Here is an 11986-nt window from a genome sequence, read left to right as displayed (position 1 = left end):
GTGTCCCCCACCCACCCATCCCCATTGGTTTTAAATTTTGGGTTTGAGTCTGCTAATGATTATAAATCTGCTGAGGTTGTCCCAGTTTTCAGGTTATCTCATACATTCCTTCATTCTCATACATTCCTTCATTCCAGTATATTGGAACTATTTGAAAGTCCTGTCTGTTAAAATGAGGCTAATTTGGTATACATGAGACACACTGATTGCCCCAGGCTGTATGTGTTTGAGAGCTACATTATGTTCTCATAAAGGTCTCCTACCTTGAAGGTAGAGATATGCATATGTATGGGATGCTGTCATTTGTGGCTTGAACCATCCGTTTGATTGGAAGATACCATCCTCTAACTTAAGTACTGGTAGAAAGGATTTTAAAAAATGGCTCTTAGGCCAATTGGCTGGATATCTGGGGAGATTGTCAGGAAATTTGCTGGACAAGGTATGAAGTCTAAGAATATTTTCATCTTAATTTTTCAAACATTTAAAAGAAATCCAGCTTCTACCAAATATGCACATTCACATATACATAACTGTTGAATTTGGCTAAGATAACCAAACTTGAAGAGAAATGTCATTGAGCGAAAAATTTCAGTAAACTGCCTATGCATTTAGAAATATGTGAGAGATGGGCTAAATTCCCATATTTTTCCTTACAGAAATTTCTGAAATCTCAGTGCCTCCAGTTGTCCCCGCAATTTCAGTCAACAGTAAAGGAAGTTAGCAATGAAGGTCCATAGTCCTGCCAAATTATTAACCTCTTGGAAACAGTTAGGAGGCAGATCTGATCAAGCTGGCTAAAAATTGACTATAAATAAAGTTTACATATATAAGAAGTTGCCCTTAAGCCATACCACCATTTAGCTAACTCTTGATGGCAACAGGTTTTTGATTTCTCCAAATTACTGCTGTCAAGATCCTTAAAAGAGAGATCAGGAGAATCATAGAATCATAAGGTTGGAGGGGTCCTTCTAATCCAACCCCCCAAAATGGGAATAGACTTTCCTGGGACTGAGCCACTGTACAATGCAGAAAAAAAGGGAAGGAATATTGATACTGGGCATAGTCACCACATAGTTCAGAATGGATCCTGTGTTCATGAATGGAACCTAAGAAAATCTGAAGGGCATTTTAGTTTCCAATGGTAGTTTAGCAAAATAACATGGATTCCCCACTATAGTAGTCAAATATTGATTGAGACCAACTCAGTCCTTAGCCTGGCTATTACATCTCATTTAACTCATTTTTTAAACAAATATGCAACACTTCATATTTGAAATATAATTTTGAAGTTCAGGATTTTATTATTTTAATTATTGTATTTCAATTCAGCTGGGGTTATACAGAGAGCCATCTTGGAAATTATAGATGAGATTAGGGACGAATTTCCAAATCTATTGAGGCTGACACGTTCAAACCAGGTAATATTTCTTAATTACTGCATTTCCTTGCTATCTGAATGTTCAAACATTTCCATAAGGTGCTTTGTTACATTGTATTTACTTTCCATTTTGCAAAGTCTCAGCTTACATTATGAAAAATTGACTGTATGACAATAAAGATATTCAGTTCACTAATACTGCATACTTATATATGACATAATTTAACTTTCTTTTGTATGAGTAAGCTTAAATTACAGTGTCATATAAGAAATAAGTATGATTAAAAGCAACAAAAAGAATATTTTAATTATTCACTGATGCAGGTATCCATGTTGTACCTATATAATACTAAAAATGTACATATACTAATTTATACTAGAATAAAGGTGATCTTGAATTTATCTCTGTCGCAGTGGCCAACTTGTAAAATAGTTTGCAGAAGAGATAGAAATGAGGGAAGTAGGTAATTGTCTCCTTACTCTCCCCTATCTCCTTGCAACATTTTTTATCAGTCATGTTGGTTTGGATGGTTGCTGCAACTATTTTGTTTTAACAGAACAGAATGGATGGGGTTATTTTTTATTATGAACCTCCTGTGAAATAAAAATCTTGGCAACTGTTGACCAATTTTCACTAAGCAATGATCATGCTGGCTCAAGATGAGAAGATCTATGCAAAAGTATGTGGCAGGGAATCAAGTTGGAGAATGAAGTTTTAGCAAATGACAATATTTACTGTATTTTACAACTGTGCAACACTGTTGTGAAATTGCTTTCATTTTCCTAAAACAATATGATAATGTAATAGCATACAACGCTGAGTATAACAGGCACATTGTATTGAGCCACCAACATTGGGCCACCAGCTAGCCAACCAAACTTTAGGCTTAAACGTCTGCAAACTCTTTGATCACTTTATGGTTCCTTATGTTGTTCAAATCAAGAAACTGGTTTGGACAACCCACAGTTAGCTGTAGTTAGGCAGGTAACAAAAAGAGAGTTGCTCAATTGCAAGGGTGAAAGCTATAGTTACAAGTAGATACATTTTAGTCATGCCTTCCATCTTGCTCTGAAGACCCTATTATTCCAGCAAGCTGGTCTGACGGGATAAAGGATTTTAAATTGGGTTTTGGTAGGGGTTTTAAAATGATTTTAGTTGGGTGTTTCAAATTCGGCCAATGATTGAATTATTTTAATTAAGTTTTAAAATTTTTGTTGTATATTGTTTTTACCATGGCTGTTCATTGCCCTGAGTCCTTCGGGAGAAGGGCGGTATATAAATATAATAAACTAAACTAAACTAAACTAAACTAAAATATCTATTTTAACTTGTAAAGTTTAACTAATGATGTTAGTCATACAATGGAAGGATACCGCCCCATATAAAGAATATCATAACAATGTTTGTCCACCATAAAAGCATTGCCAAAACCCAAGTGCAGGAGAGATTGTAAATTTGGAGCTACCAGATCTGGGCCGCAAAGATCCACAGAATCACTAAATGTCAATAAAAATAAACTCCTAACTGAAGATGTTGCCTAGTTGGGTAATGAAATGTCTGCAAGCAAACAACTAAGCTTAGAAAGTATCAGGAACTGCACAAACTCCTAACCCTTTGCTGCCATCTAGCCTTTTGCACCTCCGGTCTGGTATATCTACCCAATGACTTCTAAAATAAAATTGAAGTAATGCAGACATGTCAACATTTGAAGATTGTTAGTTTTCTTGAAAATAGGAGATTCATCTGAAGACTACAAATCTTTTGTTTTGGATATATCAGGATGTTTTTGTTTTAAAGTTGTGATGTTGTGCTGACACTGAAGCAAGGGCTTTAGATATGACTTTTGCAAAAACTTCCTCTTACAGACTCCTTTGATTCCTCAGACATTTGTCTGCAAAACAGGTGAGCCTCAGAAGCAGTGTGCTGTGAGGGGGATTATACAAAAATCATCTCCTTCTCCTCCTCCTCCTCCTTTCACAGAACAAGCCCTTCTTTCCATAGAATAGTCAGCCTATGCTGGAATGTAGTCTGGATTCCCACGAAGGAGGGGCTGCATTCCAGAGGACCAAGACACAACAAAATTTAGATAGTTTGATTGGGAGAAAGAGAGTAGAGATTGCTTCTCCTTAGAACTTATCAGAGTATATCTGTAGTGATTTAAGTAGTTGCTTTAGTTTGGAAAAAAATCTGCCTATAGGCAGGGGTGAGCTTCAAAAATTTTAGCAAGGGGTTCTCTGCCCAGTTGCTGGGTGGGCGTGGCCATGGTGGGTGTGACCTAGTCAGCTTCCTGAGGCTTTCCTTGAGCCTCCAGGAGGGTGAAAACGGCCTCCTCAGGTTCCAGAGGCCCTCTAGATGACCTTCCCAAACTTCCGGTAGTCCTGTTTTTCGCCCTTCCCAAGCCTCCTGTGTGCATCCTGCACTTCCCTGCATCCAAAACAGACCGCGTGGGGACTCCTGGGAGGGGAGGGGTGGGCGGGGTCAGCCAGAAGTGGGATTTGGGGGTTCTACAAACTGCACAGAATCTTAGCTAGAGGTTCTCCCGAACCCCTGCGAACCCCCAGCAGTGAACCCCTGCCTATAAGTAAGGAACAATATTTCCCCATAGAGGAAACTGCTTAGAAGGATCTCTGCTTGTCTTTATTTGTGGGGGGGAGGGGGGGCTGACATAGCCTGGATTCCACCATTTATATATATATATTAAAGGCAAATCAAACAACTTCTGAAAATGGCAAATCAAATCACTTCTGAAACTTCATGCAATTTGGTGACAAATTGCATGAAGTTGCCTAGGCAGTTGCCCGAGTCAAAACTGACTTGAAGGCATAAATAAATAAAGTTTCCAAATACAATACAAATACATATCAAAAATATTGTAATAACAAAAGATACTATTGGATAAGAGATTCCTTTCTATGCAACAATAATTGATATTTGAACAGCCTTTGGAAGACAAAAATTACTATTTTACAACAGTAAATTGTTGTACTGTTACAGTACATTGGTGTTGAAGCATTCTCTAGCAATAGGTTGAAATTTGGAAAATGAAGAGTAGCATTTTCTAATATTTTACCTTTTGATTCTCATTTTGAAGGCAAGGAGAAGGTTTAACTTAATTAACAAGGAAGGTCTGGTCTCAATTTTTCTACATGTTGGAATATCACACTATTTGGAGCTTACCAATGTTGGATTTTTAAAATAATCAGTCCCATAGATTTCTAACTTTCAGATCTAGAATCCTTTCTCATGTTTCTCAAGGGAACACTGTATTATCTTATGTCCTCAAAAATGCTGGGATTGTAGCCACACATCATTTAAATCCCCCCTCCCCAAGCTCTTATATACGAAGCAAGGTTGAGCAGAAATATTTGAGAAAGGTTTATGCATTGCACTTATAATTGCTATAAAAGAAAATTGGAAGTCACTTTTTTATAATTTTTTTTCCTTTTTAAAAATTTCTGCACCTTTGTCTTTGCTCTTTTTCTTTCTTTCATTTCTTCCCTTCTTCGTTTGAAATATTAGTTCTTGTTAGATTTTATTCTATATTAAAAAAATTAATTAAAAATATTTTTCAAAATACTCCCAATTTTTTTTAAAGAAAACCTTTCAGGCAGTGCACTCATCAAATTTATTGAAAGGTGGGACTGATTTATGAATCACTAGAACATGAATTATTAATATGATTTCAATAGATATGCTTGGCTTGCATACACTGCTTTAATTTTTTAATGGTTTATATTATATTTTTATTCAGAGACAAAAAGATTTATACTTTTATGAATGTATAATTCGTACCTGTACTTTCACATCATTTTTAACAGTTTCACGTGCATTACTACATTCACAATCTGAAGAGCCACTCACCTTTCTGGAGGACTGGACATACAACTTGGTATATTCAATTAGATCCTCAATTTAAAAGTGGGCCAGAACAATTTTTTTCTTAATTATTGTTTTTCTTCCCTGAGCTACCATCTGTATCCCTCTTCTGTTTTGTTTTTTAATTAGTTCAATGGTGACCTGTTTCATCATACTTGCTGCCACCAGAGGCTGCAGGGATTCACCTCAGCTCCCAAGTAGCCCAAATGGATAAGCACAGCACTGATACCTGAGTTTACACAATAGATCAAATAAATTATTTTACTAAATAAATAAGAGATTCAACATTCCACCAACAATCTAACCTTCAAAAAAAAAAAATGATCCTATGAAAAAAGTGGGTAGTTTGTGGGGGGGATGTAAATGAAGTTGAGGTGGCAAGTTTCAAACCTGCTACTTGCACAAGTCTGTTGGCCAAACCATGAACTGCCCCCCCCTCTACCCCCAAATGCTGAATTTGTTTTTCCCTGGTGGGAAGTAACCTATTTATAACACAAGGTGGTAAATTGCAACCTTTTTATTCTGTACAGCGCAAAGAGTTGTGCTCTTGGGACTAAATCACAATTTAGCATAGCTTTTATGCACCTTTGGAAAACAAAGGCACATGATCGTTAGCAAGCAATAGGCAATGAGGGACAAAGTATTCACAGCCCTGCTAGAGAATGGCCCTCCCAGAAGTGGATTCATTACTAAAATATTATAGCCCTTGTCCTTCTGTTCCTAACTGATAAGGCTGGTAATTAAGTATGCAAACTAATTTATATGCGACAGCCAGGATAGGGGAAGTTAACTCTGACTCAATTGCTGGCTTCGTACAAATATCATGATAAGGGTATCACGTAGTCTTCCAGGAATTTAGGGCAAGGCTGTGATAAGAGGCCCAAAGAGAAAAGTGTCTAAGGGCAGAAGTGAGTAAAATGAAGGCTTTTGGGTTTTGTTTTTTTTTAACAAACTGGAGTTTCTCTGGCTAAAACTAGCTAGATCAGTCCCACATGCAGGATAAGACATGCAAGCAGGCTAACCACTATGCTGTTGAAGCAGAAGTAGAGCAATATAGGCAGCAGAGTCAAGACACTCTCCTAGAAAAGGACGAGAAAAGAAGTTTTACTTTAAAGCAGGTTGTCCTGAGTGCATATGACCCTTATTTGTTTCTAAAAAGGAAGTAAAAGTAATAAATCCAGGCAAAGGTTTTTTCTTTGACAAAGTATTACCTTACAGCATAAACGAGAGCTATATTCGTAATCAGATCTGACGTGACACAGAGAACCAGGTCAGGGGTGGGTTGTACTAACCTTTGCTACTGGTTTGCAACAGGGCCATGCACATGTGCAGAAGCTTCCTGATGACGTCGGGGTCGGTGGGCAGAGCAACCCACCAGTTTTACTACCGGTTCTTGTGAACTGGTCCGAACCGGGGGCAACCTACGACTGAACCAGGTTTTGTGAACTTGTCCCCTTTAGAGAAGTCAATGGTTCAGCGGTTCAATGTAATAAACCCTAAGAAGGTTCCTTCTGAGCAGGGTTCAGCAGCCCAAGATGAAATGGGCCTGGTGGCTCAGCAGACTAAAAGCATTGTGATTAACACCAGCTGTCTGCAATTACTGTAAGTTCGAATCTCACCAGGCTCAAGGTTGACTCAGCCTTCCATCCTTTCTAAGGTAGGTTAAATGAGGACCCAGTTTGTGGGGCCAATAAGCAGACTTTGTATAAATATACAAAAGTATGAAGGCTATTGCTTTAATGCATTGTAAGCTGCCCTGAGTCTCCGGAGAAGGGTGGCATATAAATCAAATTTTTAAAAAAATGGCTATGGAAAACAAAGACCAACAGGAAGGGACTGTTCCTACCACAATAAATATTACCCGATCAGAGAGGCTTCTGCTTTCAATGCCGCCAAGTGCAGTCGATAAACCAATTGTTATCCCTTCTTCTGTCAGGAAGATACCTTTTGCAGCCTAGGGGTGAGTTTAGGAAGAGATTCTATATTACAGTCCTCTAGAAAGTTGAGTGGCTCATGTTTGCACTAGCACAGCAGGAAGTGTGGATTTGTCCCCAGGCTTCCAACTGTGTATTATTTATGTATAGATGGGGAATAAAATGTTAACAGGCAATCCTTTGTAAAAAATTTAAGTAAACATGGCCCTTTTCATCCCCCATTTCCAGTTCCATTTCCCCCTCTCTACTCTATTGCCAACTATTCTCCATGGATGTTTTACTGTTTATTTTTTAGCATTGACCACTCCCTCCCAAACAACAAAATTTGGTGTATCTGTTTTTCTAAAATGTGCTGTCATTTCCCTCCTGGTTTTCAGTGGATGAACATGGGGTACACTTCTGAACTGCACTAATAATCTTGACAGCATTTAGTGGATGAACAATAAATAAATTCATGCTTAGTCTGCAACCTCTTATTTAATACAGTTTATTCTGCTTTTCAGTGATAATCCTACATAAAAAGGGTAACAAGATTACTAGAAATGGTGATCCTATTCAATTGAAATAATAACTGACATTATAAATAGAATAAAGCTTTTTGGAATTGTAATATTAGAATATAATAATTAGAATGTAATATTAGAAATATAAAGTACTTCTTTATAAGCAGACTGTTTTAGTACCAAATTTTATTGTTTTGAATGGAATTATTATTATATCTTTATACAGTATCTTTATCCTCCCTATTAGGGTGTGGGTACGTATGCAAATATAGTCAACACATAGGCATGTAACTGCATGTTAACTATCTTTCATACAACAAATTAACTATTTTGTTCTAAATCTAAAAGCTTTTTTATTTCTGTTTCAGGAGACAGATCGTAGGGTGCAGAAATCTGAATCAGTTATCACCAGGGCATTCTATTCAGCTCATGGAGCAATCATTATGAATGGGCTAACTACACTATCACGGTCTTCAAACTCAATTGCAAAAGTCTTACAGCCACAGCTTGCTAGAAAATTAACAGAGCTAAATATCTTATCACGACGCCTTTTGATAACATCAAATACTCCCAAACAGCCTTTGTATAGGATGAAAGTAGGTAAATTCAGCTATCCCTCACAACTTAAGTAAGTTCTGTTCTGAAAGTGCTAAGCAACAGTTTAGCCCTAAAGATTTAGCTTAGCATGTGTCAACCCAGCCAGTGGTTGGATTCAAATAATTTAACAACCGGTTCTCTGCCCTAATGATTTCTTCCAACAACCAGTTCACCAAACTGCTCAGAAAGTTAACAACTGGTTCTCCCGAAGTGGTGCGAACTGGCTGAATCCCACCACTGAACCCAGCCCTTACAGTTTATAAATCATCTTTTAAGACCTAGATTGCCATGACAGACTCTGAGTTAAGTAGACCTATATTTTTTAAAAATTGCTTTCATCTCAAAATTATATGGGGGACAGATATCTTGCCCCAATTTAGTTACTTCATCACTACATTCACACAATGCAGGCAATCCTTGCTTAATGACAATTGGGACCAGCAACCACCATTGCTAAGTGACATATTTGTTACATTAAATATCATGTGACCATGCTGCAATTAACATCACTCTGGCCGCCATCATTAAGCAAATAATCTATGGTCATTAGGGGAGACATCATATAATTGCGACTTGTGATTTTATCGCCAGCTTCTCCATTAACTCTGTTTCTTAGAAATCAGCTGTGAAGTGCAAAAATGACAACTGTGTGACTGCGGGGATGCTGTGATAATCATAAGTGCAAGTTACTTTTTCAGTGCGGTCGTAATTTAGAAGTCATTAAACAGGACAGTTGTTAAGCAAGGACTATGGCATGCTAAACCCGATTGCTAATTAATGGCCTACTGACTTGAATTCACTTGGTATATAAGCTGAACAACTTGTTAAATCACTAAAAAGTGATTCCCAGTGAATCAGTTAACTGCATTGTCTTAGTCAGATAAAACTCCAAGTCTATTTTCTCCTGGCTCTATCCATCTTTATTTCTCTACTAGGAAGAGAAAAAAAATAGATGAAAGAGTTGCACCATGTCCTTTAATTAGTAATACCAGGAATTCAGTATGGAAGCCCCCTTGATATAAAAAAACAGCTTCATATGTTGTCTAACAGTTTGTTACACTATTAAGGAATAATAGCTTAATTCTTCTACTGAAAACTGGGGGATTTAAAATTGAAATGATCACACCCACTATATTATAAAATGGATGAATGATTTTTTTTTTCTCTCTGTTTTCTCTCTTCAGGACAAGAAAGTCTTCTTTTATGATATCATTTCCTACCCAGCAAAGGCTGCCCTTACCAGCTTAATGTGTGCTTCTTATGCAGCACTAATTTTTCTGGTAGGTTAATAAACAAGTGTTACTCCAGCTTTTCTCATACAAAATAGCATCTTATTCTCAACAAGTAGACTCATAGTCAATAATTATAGAATCTTAGCAATTGACCTCATATCTCATTTACCAATGAGAAAAAAAAATAAGTTCAAACATCACATTAAGCCACAAAATGGTTTGGTTATAACTTAGATGTGTTTAGTGAACTGTGAATAGTAAGCCTCACTTTATGACTAATGTGTTTGGCAAATACAACCAACTATAGACTATCACACATGCCATGATTATACTATAAACCATGATTACAAATGTCTTAGCTTGATGAAGGAAATGTCAGGAGCAAACATCAGGGCCATACGTTAAATTGCAGTACAGAAGATTTATTTCTCAAGCCTGTAAATGAGAATCTAGTCAATTAGCGTTCAACACTAAATCGGCACCAGATAAGGGTCAACGGATTCAAGAGGCATTGGATTTAGACCTTTGTGGGACTGTAACAATTTTAGACTGATAACTTGCTTAATTCTGTCCCCAGCTCTATCTGCTTTTCTATAAGAAGCCAGCCAATATACTTGTAGCTTTTATGTCTTAGCCTAACAATGGGTAAGAATGAATAAAACAATTATAGCAGTACGTCTTAAGAAATGTTAAGATACAGCCCAAACTTCTTTCAAGGTTCTGGTTGCAGTAATAAATATTAATTTCATTTTTTAAATTTTTCATATTATATTATTACATTTATACTCTGCTCCATGTGGGTTACAAAGGCAGCTTTTAAAATATAAAATGTGGCAGCCAAATTTTAATTAAAATTAAATCAATTAAAATCAAGAGTTAAAACTTGGGTGAAAAAAGTTCATTGATTTAACACTAGAACTGACCAAGAATAGAATTGTTTGCAGATTATTACCAATTTATATTACAGTCATTAAAATGACACAGAACATTAATTTGATTTGAATAATATATCAACTTTCTAACAATTACACTGAAGGTAGCTAACATCAGAACAAAACAAACGAATAGGTTCACACAACAGTACTACAGCCTAAACTAAGTTGGTTTTTCTGATCCAGAATTTCAGCTAGTCCTGGATTTGACTGATCCCCTAGTATATAAATTTCCTTGGTGATTCTACAAAGAAGTGGAGGCTATAATAACAATAGAGTTGTTCCATCTATTCAACTTTTTCATTCCTTCTCGTTGTAGGCTTGAAGAAGGAAAAAGAGGATGGGGGAGGCAAAACCACCATTATCCTCATCAATAATGCCTCTAAACTTGATCAGGCCACTGCATTTTTTAAATGCATTTTTTGAGCTGTGAATGGAAAAAGAAGGAAGTGACAGCCAAATGGTTACCACAGATGATGGTAATCTGGTATAAATCAAAAAAGTCAAGGTGGCAGCCACAACCACATAATTAAAGACTATCCTTTTTTCAAGATGCACATCACCCATTTTGATGCTTTGACTCCCCCTTGTTCAAGGGAGAACAGTTTCCGTTCAGTTGAGTTTTCAGTTCTATGGCACCCGATCACCAGGCTAGAGATAGATGTCAACCTCCCCTACTTATTTCTGTCATAGCTTTACCTTTCCAGCGATTTATTATTTTGCTGTAATTAATGCCCAGTGTCACCTTATGGGAGAGATGAGCAGCATATAAATTTAATAAATAAAATTAATACAGTCCAGACAGTACTAAAACTACAGGGCAACACACTCTCCTTAAATTAGGAAAAAATGTACTATGTCAGATTCTCTAAAGTTAATTAAACAAAAGTATCTCTTTCTATGTGAACAGGCAGTCTCCATTAACAAATTGCTGGCAAAAATAAAAGGCATCATTCAAACAGAAGACACTTCTAGGGAAAGCAGCAGTGAAGATGTGGATGAAAATGGATTGTCCAAAGCCCCTGAAGCAACTTCCCCACTTCCACAAGACTCTTCAATATTTCCTATTAAAGCACCACAAAATAGTGGAAGCATCCATACTCTACTTGCAGCAATGGATCAAGAAAGCGAACAGTAACGGTTCTTTTTACATAAAAATAGGCCCAGCTTTGACTTTTCAGCCTACATCCACATTGTTTTATTAAATACACAAATATATGAACATGATTCTCATTTTCCATTCAAGAAATGCCAAGTTTTTATATGCTTTGAAGCTACACAAAGCATACGGAAGATACATTTTGCAAAGGCAGAACTCCAAATGAAGCATCTTTTTCCAAGCTGATAATAAAGCCAATGCAACTTTTGTGAGCCCTGGCTTGACTGCTTTAGAAGCTGCCTGATGGAGGAAAAAAAAATGATTTGTGAATAAATGACCTATTAGGTCGCAGATAAAAGTTTTATCTCAAAACAGAGAAAATATTAAATAAAAAGGTACATTAAAAATTGAAAAAATAATCACATTACTTGGGC

At 36.7% G+C, this 11986-nt stretch overlaps 2 protein-coding genes across 2 annotated transcripts in view; one reads left to right on the top strand and one right to left on the bottom strand.

Moving 5' to 3' along the window:
- RHOBTB3 (Rho related BTB domain containing 3) overlaps positions 1–11986 on the bottom strand; it is a 77901-nt gene that overhangs the window by 62874 nt on the left and 3041 nt on the right. The window lies entirely within an intron of this gene.
- Positions 336–11819, top strand: SPATA9 (spermatogenesis associated 9). Its single transcript, XM_034440710.3, has 5 exons — positions 336–439; positions 1330–1418; positions 8061–8288; positions 9474–9569; positions 11364–11819. Exons 1-5 carry the CDS (start codon positions 379–381, stop codon positions 11589–11591), a joined length of 702 nt encoding a protein of 233 aa, XP_034296601.1. The 5' UTR covers positions 336–378; the 3' UTR covers positions 11592–11819.

The sequence above is a fragment of the Pantherophis guttatus genome, chromosome 2 (assembly GCF_059756535.1).
Source record: "Pantherophis guttatus breed Tessera chromosome 2, ASM5975653v1, whole genome shotgun sequence".
Taxonomy (NCBI): domain Eukaryota; kingdom Metazoa; phylum Chordata; class Lepidosauria; order Squamata; family Colubridae; genus Pantherophis; species Pantherophis guttatus.
Note: the sequence above shows the minus strand (reverse complement) of the source record. Positions and strands in the feature narration are given on the sequence as shown.

What these genes read in the sequence shown, in the direction of transcription:
- SPATA9 (XM_034440710.3), top strand. Translation starts at nt 379, where the DNA reads ATGGCTCTTAGGCCAATTGGCTGGATATCTGGGGAGATTGTCAGGAAA. An exon ending in CAGGAAATTTGCTGGACAAG is followed by an intron (nt 440 to 1,329) that starts GTATGAAGTCTA and finishes ATTTCAATTCAG; the next exon opens with CTGGGGTTATACAGAGAGCC. An exon ending in ATGCAGCACTAATTTTTCTG is followed by an intron (nt 9,570 to 11,363) that starts GTAGGTTAATAA and finishes CTATGTGAACAG; the next exon opens with GCAGTCTCCATTAACAAATT.